At 39.5% G+C, this 21,505-nt stretch overlaps 1 protein-coding gene across 1 annotated transcript in view; it reads left to right on the plus strand.

Annotated features, from left to right (window-relative positions):
* The window catches only part of UNC79 (unc-79 homolog, NALCN channel complex subunit), a 111,469-nt gene that overhangs the window by 64,880 nt on the left and 25,084 nt on the right, over positions 1-21,505 (plus strand). The window contains 11 exon segments of the mRNA XM_042790924.1: positions 1,341-1,424; positions 3,814-3,916; positions 5,696-5,797; positions 5,799-5,834; positions 10,247-10,285; positions 11,264-11,376; positions 11,462-11,547; positions 12,499-12,672; positions 14,424-14,492; positions 15,096-15,206; positions 20,045-20,149. Of these exon segments, the coding sequence (XP_042646858.1) occupies positions 1,341-1,424; positions 3,814-3,916; positions 5,696-5,797; positions 5,799-5,834; positions 10,247-10,285; positions 11,264-11,376; positions 11,462-11,547; positions 12,499-12,672; positions 14,424-14,492; positions 15,096-15,206; positions 20,045-20,149 (1,022 nt within the window).

Consider the following 21,505-nt stretch of genomic DNA (forward strand, 5'->3'; position numbering starts at 1 on the left):
TTAGGAATTTATCAGCAGATCCAGATGTGTCCAGAGAAAGGAATGCTTAAAACATTATATGGAACTTAGCATGCTGAATGAATGTCTCACCACCAGTTCTGGACAGCTGAGTTAAAATTTTTGCTTAATTCAGTCTTCAGCATCAAGTTCCATCAAACTAAATCTTGTAGCTGAAGAATGGCTAAAGGTATGGTGTATAGTTTAGGATTATCATTTCTACTGCAGTCTGCTGAGTAGCATGCTCAGCATGAGATCCTTAAATTGTAATGGTCAGAATTTGTCAATGATAACAATGTTGGGTTTTTTTTTTTTTTGTCCTATCGGCAGGTTAATCTATTTATTGAGTAGGCGTAGCTGGTATCACCTAGTTTCTCAGGCAGAGGTTTAGAGATAAAGAAGTTACTGCTTTTATTCTGCAAGAAGTAATTAGCCTGTATTCAAGAGGAACAAGTCATACTCAAAACCGCTCAGGGAATCTGTCTTGTTAATCTTGTTCCAAGTCCACTAGCTTTTCCCTCCAACATTCAGTCCAGCTGCATGCCTCCCAGCATGGGGCTACAAAGTTAAATGTTCTTTTCTGGACAGCTTTGCGTCTCCCAGTCTCTTTTTCAACCACTAGCTTCAAAGTAAAACTATTATTTGGACAGATAACAGGTTCGTGGTTTGTTGTGTTTTTTTTTTTTTTTTTTTTTTTTTTTTTTTTTGTTTTGTTTTTTTTTTCAGGACAAATGTTCAGTGTGACTGTCATTTCAACGTCACACCACAATTTTAAGATTCATTATACTCATCTATAACAACTAGGAAATAGTCTTGTCCCTTATAAGTATATAATGCGGGCTTGGTTCATGCATGCTTAATTTTTTTTTTTTTTTTTTTTATATTGGTAGGTAACATGTGTCCCTTGCACTTATTTGAAACCACTCTTTTCCCAAACTTGCTATCAGTAAAATAAAATAATTTTGTGCCTAGCTTCTGTCAGCAGAAACTATTCCTAACTTCTACTCTTTTGGTATTTCTAAAAACTGTCTTTCTGCGACTTACATGTTTCATATCTTGATTCTTTATGGCTAGCACCTTCTTTCTTGTTTAATGACACTTTCCTAAAACGTCTCCTTTGTTATTAGGTTATCTATCTCCTTTATCCTTTGTGGACTTCTTTCATCTTTCTTTTCCTCTCCATTCCCCTCCTCTTTTCTACGCTTAAAAAACTAACTCTTCTCTTTGTTTTTTCTGTAGCTATCGTATTTGTCTTTCTTGTTTTAACTGTTTAAGACTTGTGGTGCTGGTAACAGATGCTGGATTCATAGTTCTGGAGACTGAAGTTCTGTATTTATTCACAGAGCAGATACAGCATGGAAAGCGGCTGTGCAATGTCCCTGTTTGCCTAAACCCTGACTTGGAGGGACCACCACTAAGAATCAGAGGTTAGTTCAGTGTCCATTTGACCTGATCTCTCTGCTAAGACTGCCAGGAAGGTTTTTTGGCTTAGTACCAACTGACTGGTGCTGAATTTTATGTTCTATTCAGCTGTATTAAAGCCTTCAACTGTCCTGCAGAATGTAGGTTATTGAAAAACTATTAGACAAGACATTTTATTCAAGACAGGGACAACTGATAAGAAAGTACCAGCTTTCTGCTAGTACTTGTTTGGGCTGTCAACCTGGAAGCAAAAGACTGTATGCAGAGTGTGGTTGAATCTCATTTCTTTACGAACTCTCCTCTCTCACAGCTGAAATACTTCCAGACTTTCTTACAGCCTTGCAGTGGGGCAGTGACCTACTCCTCTGCCTAAATCATGTCTTTTTCCTACTGTTCAGTGCACAAGAGGGGACGTTTTTATTTTGACTAGTTAAGTCTTATTCCAATATTGTAATCTGCATTATGACAGCTTTTAGCCTTTGTGTGCTGCAATGGGCCTTGCATCTAGAGAACACGACAGTGAAACTTCCAAAGTCGTGGTAAGAGGATCTTTATTGATTTTTGAGGGAAGAAAAAGAATGGCTAGAAGTATGTGAAAATGCACTCATATTTCTTGTGTTATGGATGGTGTCCTATTATTGAAGAGTGTTTTGGACTTCCTGGAGCGTTTGCTCATATCCAACAAGATCTCATGAGACAATTACAAACTATCGAACTCTGTATGTGAAAGAAATATCTCCTTCCATACTTAGTAAATTGATTGTTTAAAACCTGCCTTAGTCTTGTGAAACAAGCCCTCATCACTCCACATGTTTTGAGTTCAGCAATGGTGGGAGCTTAGATTATTTTGCCTGAGAGCTGATATTAGATTTGCTTTTCCTACAGTAACTGGGATTATCTCATCAGAAATTCCATCTGAACCTAGCTTAGGTGGAGAAGCTTCCCCCTGTTTCCATAGTTAAATATTATCAGAACAGGCTAATGTTAACATTAAATCTGAATCTGCAGATTGAAGCAACCAGGAGGAAAGTCAAAAATGGATTACTTATTCTGTGGTTGAATTGGCATCAAAAGGGCATTGACACCCTTCTAAAAATGGGTTCATAAAATGAACTTCTCATAGATTGGTCTTTAGAATGAGATGTTCTTGGGGACATCTTATATATGTAATGATGGTCTCTACCAGCTGAGCTCCCTGGATTAATTATTGGAGCTGAACTGTATGGGAACAGAGTAAGGCTGTCTCTATCATGTCAACTACATGTGGCAACCGAAAGAAATGTTTTTCTTTAAGAATTGAATCTCTCTTTCTGTCTTAGTGACCTGGAGAATGAAACTGCTAACTATTTAAATGATCACCACAAGACATCTCAGATGAATGACATAGCTTGTACATCACAGTAACTTTATCCAAGTTTCTGGTGGCTCATGAATGAGTCTGATTATTCTTCTTGAGGTTTTCTTAACCAGACTAGCCGGAGAGTTGCCTCCTCTGTATGTTTTTTTTTTTTTTCTGCAATTGCTCTTGTCTGCTTAGGGACCAAGGGAGGAAAACACCATACTGGAGAGATGTTACTGTCAGATTACCCTCTGTTGCTGTAATTCTGGAAAGTAGAACTCCAAGAAGACAAAAGTTTGAATCTTCCGTTATATGTAACCTTTACTATTGAAACAAGCAATATCAGAAATGAGGTGCACAAAAACTGCCAAAGGCAAAGGGAACCCCATATGTCGCATGATCACTGTGGCTATACCCCCAGCTGAACAACTCAGCTTTGGAAAATAAAGGTGTTTGTGAAGACTTTCAACAGAAGGCATTTCTAATCCTCAGCCTTACAATGTTCTCAATGTTTCTCAACTTCTTAGGAATTATTTCTCCTAGCTGTCCTTTCCTAATTTTCTTCCTGTGCCTCTGTTAGGGATGGTATGAATAGATCGATGACCTGGTGTTGAAATACATGAACTTATTTCCTCCTTCATCTCACTGAGAACTATGGGGAGGTAATTCCCAAGAAGTATGAGGGAAGACTGTAAATCTTCTGGTGTCCAGTCTCATAGAAACTGTAGAATCATCCTCACTTCTTAAGAAATGAGTAGATACTATTATATCCTCCTTCCTGTAATTTTTGTTCTTTATCTTTTTCCCAAGGTTGTTTTTTTTAAGGTGATTTTTTTTTTTTTTAATTGATAGTTCTAGGTAATTGGCATAATCTGGCAGAAGCAAGGCATGTTCTATATATCCTTTTGTAGACACACTTTATGTCTTATTACTATGCACAGTAAAACGGTTATGGCTCTTCTTTAGAAGTCTGCTCTTCAAGCAGTTTGGATTTCTGTTTGGTGATTTTTCTTTCATTTTTTTTTTCTTATTTTTTTTCCCCTAATTGCTTTAAGGTGCCACAAAATCTAGCTTGCTGTCAGCACCCAGTATAGTCAGTATGTTTGTACCTGCACCGGAAGAATTTGCTGACGACCAGCCCATTATGATGACTGATAAGTAAGTTATTTTTCTCTTCCTTTCAAAGAACTAGTTGAACTTCAAAAAGATCAAATACAGTATAGGTATACTGCATGGAAATATAAAGTCCATTCTATCATTCATGCTAAATTTTTTAATTATTTTTTTTCCCTCTAGGTAAACATTTTCTAAACACTGCCAACAAGATGTGCTTTTAATTCAGTAGGGCCTATGTGAGTTTGTACAAGTGAAATGATGACTTAGGCTATTGTGTGTGTGTGGAGGGCAGGGGAAGCACTTTCCATCCAATTTTAAATCAAGGGTTCCTTGTGATCCATCAGAAACCACTTTCCCCTTCAGGAAAAAAAAAAAAAAAAAAAAGCTGTTTTTAAAATTTCCTGTGTGTTTCTGTTGAAATAGGTAACTGTTGATGTGTAATCATGTATAATCAACACAGCATTTTTAATGCTGACTCACTGATCCCGAAAGCTTTTGCAAACCTTAATTGGTTGGTTAAAATGCCTCTAAAGGAAATGTTCAACTTGAGTGTGCTCATTTAATGGGGAAGTAGAGCAGTCAGCGGGGAGCTGTGCCTTGATTTGATCAAAAATTGGGAAGAGAAACAGGAAGTTCTTGTGCTCCTGCGCTCAGGCCAGTAGACAGATATGCCAGGATGATCACTTGAGAAAGATAGGGTCATTGTGCAGGCTGTGACTAGAAGTGGACAGTGGACCTTATTGTGTGACAAAGTGAAGCATCCCAACAGTTAGGCTTGTCTTTGGGACTTCCTTTTGCCATTTCACAAAAGCTCTAGCACCACCTATTAATATACAGACCAGCTGAGCCTGACTTTCCTGACTTCATTGGCGTATTTTGTTTCTATTTAGTAACAAAGACAAGAACATTGCCCGTACAATTCCATTAAGTTAAAATACCATAATCTGTTGGAGTCATTAGCAACTGATCGATCAAATTAAGCAAGCCTTCCTACTGGGCTGAGATAAGCCAGTTTCCACATTGGTTTGCCTTTTTTATAGGTTGTGAAAGCCTGTCTCATCTCTTCTTAATCTGACATCCCCTTTATAATTAGACATTACAGAGCCCTTTCAGAACTTCATCAGTTGTCTTTAAGCAGTTCAGAAAGGATAAGTGACTCAGCAGCAGATCGGCCCTGGGAAAGGAGACTTCTCTGAAATCTAAGGTTTTGTGCCTCTCAGAGGTCCTTTCATTTTTTTCTTGATAGCTATAAATGCTGTGGGAACCAATCAGGTCATTGTTTCCTAACTGTATAATTCATTATTCATAATTCATGACTGACAAGAAGGACAACGTGAAATTGTTCCATCTCTTTAGGATCATCTGTGAGTGTCATTGTTTGTGTCTGTGCTGCTAAATAGAAGAGTGCCAGGGACTTGAGCCCTTGCCTGAGCACAAGTCACACGAACTGGCTGGTGCTCACGCTGCTGAGGGCCAGTCTTCAGCGCTGCAGATTTATCTTGGATAGAGCAAGCTGAAGCAGTCCAGTACCGTGGAGGGAACTGGCTAAGAATTAGCAATGGAGGACCCAAAGCAAGGCCTGCCCGGTGGCCCTCTTTCATTTGTCAGTGAAGAAACAGCCAGTGAGAAGCTTTATTAAAGTCTGAAAGCCATGGTCTGTTATTAATTATAGAAATATCACAATTATATTATCTTTCTAAATAGATTTTGAATAGAATGTACTAAATAATGGTATTTAAAAAAAAGATATACACGTATGTATATATGGTAATACTTTGTTTTAAATTTGTTAATGTCAGTTTTTAAAACTATTCTTTTCAGGTGTCATGACTGTGGGGCTATTCTTGAAGAATATGATGAAGAAACACTAGGCCTGGCCATAGTTGTGCTCTCAACCTTCATTCACCTTAGTCCAGACTTGGCTGCCTCTGCTGTTGGATATCATGCAGTCTGTAGGAAGGTAAATTCAGGACTTTGCTCTTCCCAGATGTTTGAAAGAATTTTGTGTCTGGAATTGGGTTTACGTAAACTTCACTATTTTAAAGTTATGTATTTTAGAACTCTTAAGTGATTAACATCAGGTTCTGTCTGCTTTTTGTTACTTGTCATTTTGTCAGTTTCTTAAGTAACTCCTTCCACTGTCACATCAGTTTTGTGCAGCTCCTTTGATATCCTTCCCTTTTATCCTCCAAAGGGAGGTTCCCTCTTGGGAATCTACCCAGCCTGTCTCACTGTAAGCAGTGATGTAAAGAATGAATTCCTTTTTTCTGCACTACCCTTATCTTCCTTGAGTGCCCTGTTTATTACCTGAAGAGCAATTGATGCAGCAGTTGGTGTGCTTCTTGATCCTGTTTATTTGAAGAAAAATTTACTTTTAGTTTTGAATTCCTTCTGCTATTTGCTCCTTGAACTGTTCTTTGGCCTGCCTTCTTGTGATTTTTACATTGGATTTGTCAGAAGTTATGCTCTTCCTGCTTTCATTCGAGACATGACTTCAACTTCCTGAAAGCAGCCTTCTTTTTTTTCTAGTAACCTCCCTCACCTTTCCTTTCTACTGCTCTCTTGAAGTCCTTTTTTTTTAACAAGTGGGGTACCTTGGCCCCGTGCTTCCAATGTCAAGTTCTTAAACAGCTTCTGTGCTCTTTGTAAATGTTGAATTCCCTTGTCTACTCCTTTTTCCTGCTTTGACAGAACTTTTCGCTTTTATGTAGTTCCTGCTTTAGAAGTTGTGCGCAAATGTGGTCAGCTTTTCTGAATTTTGTTGATCCTGGAGGACTGTTGAGTCCTAGGTATGATCATTCATTAGCATACTTGAAGCTCTTCAGCCATATTTTGTATGCTAAATAAAGCTAAGTAAAAGGGTGCATCTCCTTGTGACGGCTTTCTAACCAGGTGCTGCATGAGATTGTCTCCGATAAAGTCTTAATCATTTGGTATCTATTATTTTTCTCTTATGACTTTTACCCAGCGTGCCTGGGATAATCGAAGTGCACCATTACTATTGTGTTACTTCTTGTTGCTGCCTCAGCCACTTCCACAACTTCTGCCAAGAGGTGGGAACGATGCGCTGGGGGTGTTTTCAGAATAAACTTTGAGCAGCACTACAAGTGCAGAAACGATGCACAGCTCTCCTTTTCCATGTTCTGGCCAGTGACTGAAGTTAAAATTGCTTGACTGCAACTTCTGCAGGGGTATGGCTCTTTGGTGGCCCTCCCTCTCCGCTACCTCCCAATTCTGTTTAAACACAGAAGCTATTCAAGTCTTCCATTAATTGCAGGGCTGCAGTTCCCTGCTGTCACTGCTAATGAACTCCAATAGAGGCAGTTTCTAATCTAGGCAGATGCTATCCATTCCGTGTGATTCTTGTAAATACAGCAGTGCTACAGCTACAGAGGGTAAATCATTTGGAAGGGAAATTACCAAGGGATGAGGGCCGAGTGGGCAACCTTGTTCTGTGCTTTGAGGAAGAAATGCTGCATCTTTGGAATGAGACAGCTGATTGTTTTAGAGCAGCAGATGGCATGCAACCTGGGGTATTCCTGCTAAACGTCCTGTGTTGTTCCTCCTGGCTGCCATTTCTGACAAATTCGAAGTCCAGTAAGAGGCTTCCCACAAAGGAATTATTTTGAATACGTGCAAAATAAATAGCATATACAAGCAGGGAGGCTTTCAGGTGCCTCATGCATATAACCTAAGTTGCTGTCTTTCATCAAACAGTGCTGTATCATTACCTCCAAATACCCATCTGACAGCAGAGGTTAGAATGTATTAGACTCCTTACATTTTTATTCTTAGAAAAAGAACCACTGATTTCATGTTTAGAAGAGAAAACAAGGAGTTAAGAAATCTAGGGTCTTTCAGAATACCTAAACAATACACAGCTAGATTTTCAGAAGTTATTTGGGTACCCACAGATAGAGATATACTTCTACTGGGATTTTCAGAAGAGAGAAAGTTCTGGGTTCAAGTTACTGACAGTTGGAGACTGACATGTTTATAACACTCTGGCACGCACTTAACTTTTGCTCTAGTTCCCGAATCCAGTGAGATTTAGCTTTCCAAGCATCAAAGCCCTGTTTGAAAATGGCATTTAGGCTCTCGAGTTAGTGAGGAGCTTTGAAAAGCTTAACTTCTGTTCTTAACATGTACAAATTTGAACACTTCCATTTACTGTCTACAGTCCGTGTACTGTTCTGCGTTGTGGTCTGTGAAGTGGAGGTGATGATGGGGGTTCATGGCCTTTGTGCAACAAAATATTTAGAGTAGTAATGACAAATACACACAAGCTGTAAATTTCAAAAAAGGTTTGGATGTTCCCAGGTGTTTAGTGTAGTTCATGTCTCGTGAGTGAAGTTTTCCACAGCTAGAAACCTAATGTTTTGTTTATCATAAAAACCACACCTGCATTACTGCGTTCAAAAGGAGAGAAAAACTTTGTGTAGGACTTTGATTTGTTTCAGAAGAAATACTTCATGCTGTTGTATTTATACGTTGTAGTAGATTTTTGAAAATAAGTGTAATGTCCATTAGCTTTGCACACCAGAATTAGTGTGTTGTATTTTAGTGTGGACTCCTCTTAACAACAGTGGAGTCAGGGACTCCAATGAGTTTTTCTGATTCATGCTGGGACAATTGAAGAGAATATAATCTTCAATCCCCTGCACCATCCAGCCTGAGATTATTTCACTATGTCGTGGTTTGAGCCTGGTCGGCAACCAACCACCGCAACTGGTCACCCTCCCTTCCCCCTCCCCACCTGGGAATGGGGGAGAGAATAAGAGGGGTGAAGGGAGACTGAGATAGGACCAGTTTAATAATGGCAATAAAAGGAGAACAATGATGATGATAGAAAAAAAAAGAAATATATAATCAGGCAGTGCACAACATATTTTCTCACCACCCGCTAACCAGTATCCAGCCCGTTCCCGGCTAGTGATCCTGAGATACCAAGATCCCACAATCACAATCCCAGAAGCAAGAGAGCTCCCTCCCAACCACCCCTCCTCTATATAGTGAGCATGACTTTCCATGATATGGAATATTTCATTGACCAATTAGGGTCAGGTGCTGTGGCCGTGCTCCCTCCCTGCTCCCCGTGCCTTTGTGCACGGGCAGAACGTGAGGAGTCGGAGAGTCCTTGAAGTCTCGGTAGCAGCTGAAAACATCAGTGTGCTATCAGCATTCTTCTCATACCAAACCCAAAGCTGAATCCAAAACACAGCACTCATCTAGTCCCTGAAAAGGAATATTAACTCTATTTCAGCCCAAACCAGGACACACTGTTGAAAGGATGCTGCGTCCCCAGCTCATGCATCATTAATGAAAATCACCATCCGTTTTAGTTTACACTGATGCATTCAACTGAGCTGCCTTAGGCTCCTTTTTGGATTTTGCAGTGGTGACTAGAGAGGGAATTGTCTTCAGAACGGAGTCTGACAGAGGGTTGAGCAACAGCTAAATCCAGCCTAACAGGATCATGAATCAAAGATGAACACTGAAGGCCAGATCATCCGCAGCTGTAAATTAGTGTAGCGCCATGAACTTTCTGTTTAGACCTATATAGCTTATACCAGCTAAAATACTGATGCACAGCAGATGAAAGTAAAACTTGCATGGTATTTTGTATGTAAGAAATACTTCCAGTGTCCATAATTGCTTTTCAATGCCTTTTTGTGTTAAAGGTGTGATGCTTTGATATGATAAACCCTGATTCTGTTTGTTTACATGTCCTGAATATTGAAGTGCGTGATTTTTTTTTAAGATTGTGTTCAATATTTTCATCACTGAATGCCCGTATCTGGCTTTAAAGTCTATATTTAGGCACTAAAATAAATGACCCAATTTTTGAGAACCCAGTGTTTCTCATTTGACTTTGTAGGTACTTAGTGTTTCTGAAATTAGGCCAGTTATTTAGATGCCAGAATCTGGAACTAGAAGCCTCACTTCACACTGCCAAGTAGAGAATTTTGGCATAGTCTATGTTGCTGTGTTAATCAGAAAGAATTCAGTCAGTAGGCAGCTTCTGGCAAACTTTGTTTTTTCCAAATACCTCTAGATTAGTAATTATCTGTGATGTGCATGTAAGGCAGTAGCTTTACTTCATTATCGTGTCTCTTATTATCTCATTATCATTGTCTTTAGAGCTGTTAAATGTTTATGAGAGTGCAAGACTGAATAGAGTTTGTATGTCATGCAAACATGATTTGAGTGAATTTATGTGCAATTTAGAAGACCTTTCTGGTGACATTTTAAATGTTCTCTAAAATTCTTGTTTATTATTAAAAAAAAATGCTTTATAGGCTTACTTAAAAAAGAAACACAAAAAAAGTATATGAGCTTCACTTTTTTTTTTTTTTGTTATTTTTATTCCAGGTTGGCATCAAGTACGAGTTTTTCTAATCAAGCAGAAAGGTATGGTAGCAAAGGATACCTTAGCCAAAATGAAACAATTAATGTAAAGCATCATCCTCCCTGACCCTGAAATCAACTAAATTTAACTTTTTAAAAATTTACTTAAGGTATGTGAATAAGAGGAAAGTCCTGTCCTTTCCCATTTGCTTCAAATATCTTGTGTGTTCTGAAGATGAGCAGGAACCCATATTCATATGTATTGAACTTAAAAAAACCCTCGAATTTAGACAGATTTTAAAGATGCCTTCTAGTTTCTGCAATTTCAGTGCAGCTCTTTCTAGCTTGTTCTGTGTTCAGTATTTGTCTTGATAAACAATCTTCACACATTCAATCGAGTGAATCATCCTTGGCCATGGAGAAGCCCCTGGTAGTCATGTCCCTTTATGTAGATAAGATGCTGAATAGGATAAATTCATTTTGAGAAGCTGTAAAACATGTTAAGATGTGCAGTTTATGAGCAAATAGATAATACTTCAGCTTTTTAAATGAAACCATTCATTTCATGATTGAGTGGGAAGTAGTTCATCTCCCGAAGGAACCTGCAATAGGCAAATTAAAATTACAATGTGTGTGTTTACCTGTTGTTCATGTGTTTTATGGTAAAGCCACAAACCTCATCCTGTATCACTGAAACACACAAGGTGAGAGCAGGATTATATCTCAAACTCAAGTGACTCACAAATGAAATCATGTTGGAGAATCAGGAAAAATGCAACTATTGATTGAGACTTAAATACTTGAGGTATGTGTACATAACTTTTTAAGCTCTTCGTAATTGTAGTGAAGTCATAGAATCAACATGCTGAACTGTTTTTTGGGACCAGGACAGTTCTGCTTTTGGCTGTCTCACTCATAACTGAACACTTCCAAAATCAAAAAGAATAGGATCATATTTATCTTCTCCATGTAGTCAGCTTTGAGAAGTGTTTCATCTGCAATGCAATTCTTTCGTTTTCTTTTTCTTTCCCTTTATTTCAGCATGATGATCCCTGGAAATGCTGCAGGTGTGGCCAAGCAGTTCCTCCGCTGTGTGTTCCATCAGCTGGCTCCCAATGGCATTTTCCCTCAGCTCTTCCAGAGCAATATTAAAGGTAATGTGCAGTTCCTAAGTGCATTTCTGACCCTTTTGGTTACCCCTGTGTGGACAGCCAATACAAAAATGTAATCGAATTTCAGATGGAAGTTTTTTACGGACCTTGGCCACATCTCTTATGGACTTCAGTGAGCTGAGCTCCATCGCTGCTCTGAGCCAGCTGTTAGAGGTATGTTGGCAATTGGTTCTGTTAATGGTGCTAATTTATTAACACATCAGGCATATTGGATTGCTTCTCCTCATTCATTAAGAGTTCAAACTTGCATCACCAAAAGCGATGTGAATTTTGTTTTGTAGTGCCTGGAAGCAGCATTAGTGTGTCCTCACTATTTTCCTTTTGGGTTTTGCTCCCACTGATAGCTTTTTGGTTTGGTTTTGTTTGGTGTTTGTTTTTTTTCTCAGACAGCTCCTGAAGCTGCCCTACACATTGGTGGTGTGGGCCATCCCTTCTGCCAGCACTATTTCTGGTTTTCAGGAACATTTCTGCTCATACATCTCAGTTCTCCCTCTCCCCTGCACCTGATGGCAGTTTCTCTAAGTAGTCCAAAGATTTATTACCTGCCTTTCACTGACTGCCTCCAGTGCACTTGGCTTGTTTCTACAGTAACTTTTATCTTCCCACCAGCACTAGTCATTTGCATGTATCCTGCTCTTCCAAGAACATGGTGGTTGCTTCGTACAAAGATTTTGACACCACTTTAAAACTGCTTACGTGTTTCCAGGCCTGACCCCAGTACAGACGCCAAAAAAGCATACATGGTCTACTGAACATGAACGAACATATCGTGTTTAAAACTGTCCAAAGGAAAACATGGACAATCCACTGGTGAATACAAGATCTGCTTTTTTTTACTGCATGCCAGTCTAAGCAGGTTATGAGTTAGAACTCTGCCTGTAACATTCTGGCTCAAAATCTTTTGCTCAATACTTTTAAGAACTGAACTAGACCTAACTGTGACATGCACAGTTCAAATTCCCTGCACAGCATCTTATCATTAGCATTATGGAAGAGGTTAGTAGTATTTGGTCTGAACAAATTAACCGTGGCATTTCCAACTGCTGTTTAAGGGACCATTTCTGCATGTGTACATTTATGTACATTTCTCATTTTGTTTCCCAGGGTTTAAACAACAAAAAGAATTTACCAGCAGGGGGGGCAATGCTACGCTGTTTGGAAAATATTGCTACCTTTATGGAAGCCTTGCCGATGGATTCACCCAGCAACCTCTGGACCACGATTAGTAATCAGTTTCAGACCTTCCTTACTAAACTCCCTTGTGTTTTGCCACTTAAGGTATGATGTATGGACAGCTGAAACGAGCTATAACTGCTGCTGGTCAGGATGTATGTAACAGCGGGAAAGTTGTGGGTGAGAAATCAGAGTGGGTTGTGAATACTTTGTAATGATTCAACTCATGTTTCCAGAGGACTGGATTTATTGTATGTCTGATCCATCCCTTTAATTATATCTTCTGTGGATAACAGTAATGACTCTGACCAGAGTACTCTTCGCCTCTTTGTTGGCTCTTCTCTACTACACTTTCCATGTCCCGTCTTTGTCAGATTAAAATACTGCATTTGAGAGAATCAGCATTTTGGCAATAAAAATCCATCTGGTTTTAACTGTTAAAACAAAATAAAACTCTCCAGAAGAGCAGCGCCACCTAACTAATTTGCTGAAAGTACACAATAGTTAGGCAGAGAAAACTGAGACAGCTGGGAATTGAGCCTAGCCTGTTCGGCTGACCAGGTTGTAGTTCTGACTGCAATCAGAATATACCTGCAGAAACTGAATCTAGAAGCTTTGGGCTCTGATTTCTGAGTGCTTCGGGTACATACAGAGGATCTTAACTCGAGTGTGTGTATTTCCAGATGTCTTCTCAGTAAACACAGTAAAAACTTTTCTGAGTCTTTCCAGTAAACACGGGATTCTGATGCCTTTATTCTGCTTTCATTTCCTATGGCACGAATGAGCCCAGTGGTAATTTCTTCTGTGCAAAGCAGTGCTGCTCAGTATGAACTGAGGGTTCCAAAAATCTAACTTTGTGATTCGTAACGTTGTCTTTTAAATTGGGTGTCACAACTAAATTACATAACTGTTACTACATTCCTTTGCACTATTATGCAATAGTCAGATCTTGAAACTACTTCAGGTTTTGGTAAATTGAGGCACTATCCTGCAGCACTTACTAAGCCAAACAGGCAATAACTATTCCCTCTGTGTACTAGTGATACAAGTAAAACAGTTGCTAGCTCCTGAACTTTCCATCTCCTGTTCCTTCCTCTGAGGTCATAAGTGACTCTTTGCTGTTCTAGATGTTTGCAGCAGGCGTGAGGCAGGACAGTGGATAGACCCTGAAAGGTCCCATTCACTGCTGCAACCTGTGTGATTTACTCAGAAGAAAAATCAATTACACTATAAGGAGCAACTTCAGAGGGGCATCTGGACCAGCTTTAGCCAGGGCACATTCTGATGTTATGGGATGTGAGTTGCAGCCCTGTCTTGGGATGTGGGGAAAAATGTCATAGCCCAGGGCAACCACAGAAACATAAATGAAGTAGATGGTGTGTACCTCCTGATAAGCCACTCTTTTTTTTTTTTTTTTTTTTTTTCTTTTTCCCCCCCCCCCCCCCCCCCCCCCCCCCCCCCCCCCCCCCCCCCCCCCCCCCCCCCCCCCCCCCCCCCCCCCCCCCCCCCCCCCCCCCCCCCCGGTCCATTTTATTACAGTGGAAATATATTTCTAGGAAATTTTTGTTATAAAAGGGGTGAAGTTAAATTTTCTACACTAATCCTTTAGTGAAATTTTCTCATCTCAAGGCCCATGCTGTGGTATGTTACCATATGTTACCACTGAAGGGGTATGATTTTGTGTTCAGGAATAAGCCAGTTTAGGCAAAGTAAAGATCAGTCATCAGGGTTATTCTTTAGGCTTCACCTATAACTTGTTCACAGCTGCTACCACTAAAAGCAAGACGTGCTAATTCTGTTTGTTTTTTCTTTTTTTTTTTTTTTTTCTTCCTTCCTGCCTTTAAATATGTTTACAGTGTTCTTTAGACTCTAGTTTAAGAATCATGATTTGCTTGTTGAAGATACCTACCACGAGTGCCACCAGGGTAAGTTCCAAGAAGATGAAACTGTTGCCTCAGATTTAGACAGCCTATGCTATTCTATGAATATATTCTTATCCCCTAGCTAGGAAAGTATTATATATAAGCATAAAATTGTGCAGTCCGATACTGTTTGGAGAATGATAAGAGCTCTGGAATCTAGGTTACAGTAAAGTGTGGGTGGGATTACATTTCTGTGTGGGTGTGAATGTATATCTTCTTAAAGATTTGATGTTCTCTCATCTCCCTCCCCCCCCCCCCCTTTTTTTTTTCCTTAAAAAATTAAAAAGATAGCAATGAACTTCCTTAGAAGTTCTGCAGTACAATTCCACTGAGGTCAGTGAGATTTTCTTGCATAAACACTACAGAATCTCTTATAAGCACTGTGTCAGAGATGAAACTATTTTCTATTTTTCTGCTTCTAGTTTCTCATACAAACATGAAGGCAAATGCTAGATAGAATAACCGTTTGGCCAAAACAGTGTAAATACCAGCAAGGTAGCTTCTGAGCTAAAAGTAATGCTGTTCCAGTCAGGTGTTTCAGAGTTGGAATGCTTTTTGTTTTGCTGAGCAACCAATTATTGATTTCTCTAAATCGTGTCATTGCAGAGTCTTCTGGAGCCTTTTTCAAAATTACTGAGCTTTGTAATTCAGAATGCTGTCTTCACTCTGGCCTACCTGGTGGAGCTGTGTGGTTTGTGCTACCGAGCCTTCACTAAGGTAACAGGGAGATTATTACCTTCCTTTAGGGACAAGCAAAAACAGCACAGACAAAGTCAGACTTCTCTCAAGTAGTATGTTTGTAAATAAAGGTTAAATCAGTGTCAAGTTTCAGACATATCAGCAGTTTGAATGTAGTTTGGTTAATCAAGTAGCAATCGTGGTTCAGTGCCTCTTAATGATACTGAGTTTCACACTCACAGTATCGACACAGATAAAGGGAACCTGCCGAAAACACCGCTCAGAAAAGTATTTTGGTGTGATTTCATGACTTGGAACTGTTTTCCTCCTGTAGAGGTGATACCTGGTATTCATGCGTGACTTAAAATGTCTGTACAGTCACATCTTTCCGAGTGCACAAGTTCAGCCAGTTTGTGCAATAAAAACTTAAATATTCCTGGTAGTCTCTTTTGAGAGCCGGCTGTGAGGGGAGGCAACAGACAGCAAAGTAAGGTGGAAGAATCCAAGTTAGGAGCTTCCCAGCTTAGATCCTGTCTCCTTCTGTATCAGGTACCTCACTTTGTGATGCATATCTATAAGCTGTGTAGAAAAGAAAACAGTATAGGTGCACCTTTTAAAAAGTTGTTAAGATTATTGGATGAAAGCTATGGTGTACAAGTAACGGTTATTACTCAGGTTCATTTTTGTAGCTGTTGGTGAAAAGTTGGACAACAACAAAATCTACAGAGAATAATCAAACCTTTTACTAAGGCCCTGTGTGCTCCATTATGTAGATTATTAAGGTACTGAGCAGAAATGTTGCTTCAGCCACCAAGTGCACAGTTTTCTATCCTCTATACGTTTGTCAAAACAGTAATTAATGCTCAGGAAACGTTCTCTCATAAGTAGCAACATGATTTTCTTATATTGATAATGTACAATTGGGACACACGTTGCTTCATTCTTGATAGGACTTAAAATATCGCTGGACAAACAGTGAAGAAGAAATGATAAAAGCAGTGACACTCACCAAAAACCTGCACCACAAGAAAATAAGAAAAACTTTTACCAGTTGTAATGGTTTGAAGCATTAAATAGAAGCTAACAGTATGTTTTATGGCAGCAAGCAAAACCTACCTTTTTTGTCTCATTTGAAAGAGAAAGAGTTTATGAAAGAAAAAATCCTGAATACAGAAGAGACTGTCCAGTTTTTGGAAGTAACTTGAGTTAGATGTATAGTTAAGGCTTTGGGCAAGGCAGAGTGAGAAAAATGTTAACTTAAAGTCAAGCAGTGGGGTTTTTTCACTGAAATAAAAAAAGCCCCATTTAAAACTAAAGACATTCTTGCATTTGTGGTCTGATAAGACTATTGAATGTATGCTTGCTAAAGCAAATTGTGAAATACAGGAAATGTTTCACTCCCCTCATGCTCCACAGTTTAGGTTATTTCATGAAAACCATGATATTAATGATATTAAAAAAATCCATGTGTTTCTTGCATGCTTCCTGGTTCCTGGACCCTTATTAAATAAATGCAGAATGTCACTGAATTGGACATGACATGATTTTGCTATTGAATTTTTTTACGGAATATTGAAGTGGCAAATATTTAGTGTTTGTAATTACTGTAGTAGCAACAGAGGTAAAATAAAGAATTTTGCATTATGCTTGCTTACTTGGAGGATAGCACACCACTCCATTAAAGAACCAAATTTACTATTCTTACTACTGAATTTGGGCCCTGCTAGAAGCAAACTTCAGTAGTTTCACATTCTACACAGACTTCTGGAAAGTCACGGTTTGAAGGTTGCAGGGGTGGTTTTTTTATAGGGATGCATAGACATTCAAGAGGGTTAATGTGGCTAAACAGAGGCTAACGTGGTTGGATTCTTGACCCTTTGGTATCAGACTTACATATGTGACTCCCCTGAGAGTTATTCTCATGGAACTAATACCCATCTATGGCTCCCTGGCAGAATATAAAGTTCTTAAAGTATGTATAAAATGTGTTTATATGTCTTTATCACCAGCAGAATGATAGGAATAAGTGGACTTTGATAGGAAGGGTACTCTGGTCTGTTGGCTTTAGTGTCATCACTCCTGATTTACAGTGCAGGAAGCAAGAGGTCAGATGTCAAAAAAACATTTTGCTTGATTTTGCTTCATCTCTCTGCACTGCATCTGCTTAACAAACATTAAGAGTTTAGTCTGTGAGATAGGAGACTTTTTGAGAAAGAGGTAGCTCAGTGTTGTATTATCCTTAGAGGCAAGGAAAGCTGGGATTAATGAAGTCTCTGCTTCCTTCCCAGGGTTCTGACAAAGCAATTTATTATAGCCCAGTTATATTCTCTGTAGCACAGGTGTTTGTAAAATAGCTGAATGCTTTTGAAAGAATTTTACCTCTCTTTTTCAGTATGTGCAGGATACTGTACTGGATTACCGGTATGAACTTGTGTACAGTGTTTTGGGGGATGTAACTGTGAGCTGTCTTAGCATGACACTGCATTATGTACGTGTCTCAAGGCTACGAAGGCATAAGACGGTGGAAAGGGTCACCCTTGCTGGTGAATTCCAGCAAGTAACCAGGGGCTATCTGCACCTTGCCTATTGTGCACCAGTTTGGTTCCCCGTTCCCAATCAGAATATAGTAGAATTGGAGAAAGTTCAGATAACAGTAGCAAGAAAGATCAAACAGCAGGATGAGTTCCACATACAGGGCAACTGAGTTAGGGCTCTTCAATCTGAAAAAGCGGCAACGGATGGGAATGTGAGAAAGGTCTATAAAGTTACAAGTGACCTAGACAGGGATGGGTAATTTCATGCCTTTCCTGTACAAGAACATGTTAAGTTTGTAGGAACCAGTGTCAAAGCAAGGAAGGGGAAGTGATTCTTGAACAGCGTGTGACTCCCTGCCGAGTACTGTGGGTGCTAAAAGTTGATCTGGATCCAAGAGGTCAATGTAAATCCGCTGGGAGTTATGAATTATAACAGAAGCCACACTGAGCTTGGAAGTTCCCTGAGCTGAAAATAGTTGATGTGTAGGAAAGTACTAGTGGCATTAAATATGCTTGCCATGTTTTTATTCTTCCTTTTGTATCTGCTTATGGCCTTGTTGGAGATAAGTTACTGCGGACATTCGTTCTGGTCTGACCTCTCCTCGATATTCTTACATGGTATTATTCTTATCAGAGCACCACTCATGCATGTGGGGTGTGTGACTTCTGAGTACTTGTCCCCTCGAGTAATGGTTTCATAATACAGCTGAACTGATCCAGTGTTTGCTGCTCCCATAAGGGAATGATTTTTTTTTTTTTAACTTTTTTTTTTTTTTTTTTTAATTTTAGAGTGTTAGCTTCCTGTGAATTTAGCTGCCTAGACTGCAGCAATGTAGTCAGACAAGAACCACTGCAGTTTGGGGCCCATTCCATCAGCTAAATGTGTTCTCTGTCTGCACATTCCGTGTAATTGAAGATCAAACTAGGAGCTTGAAGCAAGGTCTCTTGATTCGCAGACTGGCATCATAACATCCATGAAAGACATTCCATTCTGTTGTTTTGACACCTTCTCCCAAATCAGGGGCTGATATTTAAAATCTGTTTTCATTAAAAGGTATGTGGGTGCCACGGGAGACATGCACTGTTGCTGTAAGCTCTGTTTGGCAGTGTGCTACGTAGATACGGTGTGGGGACATCAGCTCCCTGAGGAGAAACACTGGTGACTGGCTTCTTGGTGTGCTGCAACCAAAGCTCCTCTCACTTCCAGCTATTCATTTCCTCCAACTCCTTCCCTTTTAGCAACACTTGCTACTGTGCGCAGCTGGAGGTGGCCTTTAAACTGACCCTCACTAACTAAACCTCACAAGACCTCTCTGAGGAAGAGGCGAACATTATTATCCTATTTTACAGATATCACAGAGGAACTGAAGCCCTGAATGAGTAAAAAGTTCCACACGTTTAACTTAAGTAAGCAGGCAAGTGCATGAGATTTATGAGATGGAAGATATCAGGTTTTAAATCTTAAGCACGCTTTGGATACGCTCTCTGTATTAGATAACATTAGTTCATCTCTAATGGTCATTTGAAGGAGAGCTCAGTGTAAGTCTTCCTGCTGATCAAAATTCTTGAGCTGCCGTGGTCAGTAGCAGGTTATAGATTTGTTCCACATTTTAATCTTATCGCCTAAAGTCAGAGAATGTCAAAGTAAGATGTGTAACAGGCTCATCTTATCTCTTGTGCCTCCTTGCTGTCTCAGCTCTACAGCTCTATTCTTAGTGTTGTAATCTCCGTTGGCTGATTTTTCCCCTATGTTTTAAAATGTTTCTGTTGTAGCAGCTGTAGCCAAGATGGTTTTTATTGTGTAAGTGGAAAAGTACTGCTAGTCCAATGTATGAAAATAGATGTCCAAGCTGCCTGAGCGCAGGCATCCATATTTTAAGGGGAATGACAACAGAAATAAAGTATGGTAAAATGTAGATCATTTCTGGCAGGTTTAAGGAAAGAATAATGCTAAATAGCATTGCCAGTTTTGTTCTCCTGTGTCAATCCTTACTGGTGTCCCTTTTATATGGAACTACTTAGTGAAAGCAATGCTGCATGCCCTGGCTTTATAACTATTTTATAAAATGTATCTATATTTCATGTGTGACATAATAAAATCTTGGATATAGTTCCTGATACAACGTCAGAGGAGAATCAATCACCCTCATTGATGTCTGTTCAATCAAGTCTGTTGAATTACACAAATGATGAAAGATGTCTGCTTTTTTGTAAAGCAGGAGAAACCAATACACTTTTGTAACTCTTTTTTTCTCAAACTTAGATAAAAAATGTCTTTATGGTTTAATAGTGGGTGTCGGTGAATTTCAGGACATTCACAATTCTGTGTTTTTTCTGTTGCAGGAAAGGGACAAATTCTACTTGACACGCAGTGTTATATTGGAGTTACTGCAGGCACTGAAGTTAAAGTCACCCTTACCAGACATGAATCTGCTGCTGTTGGTGCAGGTACAGGAGATTCTCATGTAATTCTCATACCGATCCTGTCTTGGCCCAAATTCAGGGAGGGAAGGAGGCAAGTCCAACACGGTTGCAGAAAGTACCAGCAATGTCAGGAGAAGCAAGAATTTTTTGAATCAAAATCCAGTTACATTTGTAACCGTAGGTGCATACATTTAGACTGACTCCCACACTGAAATTTAAGAAACTAAATTGGGAATCCACATTTCCCGGGATGATAATGAGCTGTGTATCACTGCTGATGTATTGAGCATCATAGAATGTATCTTGAATTGGAAGGCACCCATAAGGGTCGAGTCCATCGAGCTTCATACCATGTCCCAGTGGGGCAGCTGACCCAGCTCTTTCCTTGTCATATCATAGCCCCAAAACCAGTGAGCAGTTTGTGTGGGAAGGAGCGCTACTTGTTCGTGGGCCAGAACTCAGTTTCTGTCTGTTCAGGCAATAAACTACCTTCAGTCCCTGACAGCCACTCTCTTTTAACATGGATTTTTCCAACAAAGAATACATAGACAGTATTTCTGTTCCTTTCATTATGTGAATTGCTGAGGTAAGAGTTAAGCTAGTTTTTTCACGTGAAAATCTGAGGAGGTAAGAAGCAAACTTACGAAAGATCCTTCTGCCTCCAGAATTCCAAGTGTGGCACTGTTTGGCACCACAAGCCTGTCCTGCAAAAACAATTTACTGAAGTCCATCAATTTTAATCACATGTGGTGGGCTCTCACTGTTTACAGTGAGCTAATCATTATATATATTTAGTAACTTTAAATGATAGGGGACCAGAGTAAAAGCAATTTGTAAGGTTCAAGAAAGATGTTTAGTATGTAGATCCTTTATAATGCTCCCAGCATCACAGCTCCATTCATTCTTTCCCCTCCCATTATGGGGTGAAAGCTTCCTATAGCTTACTATGGGCTTGCTTTCTTCTGAGTACTGATATATTACTCATAGTAAATAAACGGTTGCCAGTTGACAGAGAAATAATACTGACAAGTGAAATTACATAGCAGTTAGGATAACGCTGAAAACAATGATTATGCCATCAGTATTAGGGGAAGAAGTTGGGGTGGGGAAGAATGACACTTGGGTTTTTTTCTTTTGATGGTAAAGGTTATTTTTTTAAACATTTTTAATTTAAAAAGCAGAAATTTGCCTTTTCTTGGGTCTGGTTTTGTTTTGTTTTTGAAGCTCAGACTTGTTTTTTTTTTGGTCCCAGCCAAGACCATCAAATAACTTAACAACCACCAACCTCTTTCTGTCTTATGGGTGCAGTGATGCAGCTTGATATCATGTGCATCAGTGTTTGTTGATTTGAACTGACTTTTCCTGTACTACAGAATAAAG

This window comes from Tyto alba, unplaced genomic scaffold (genome assembly GCF_018691265.1).
Source record: "Tyto alba isolate M040663 unplaced genomic scaffold, T.alba_DEE_v4.0 Super-Scaffold_18, whole genome shotgun sequence".
NCBI lineage: Eukaryota > Metazoa > Chordata > Aves > Strigiformes > Tytonidae > Tyto > Tyto alba.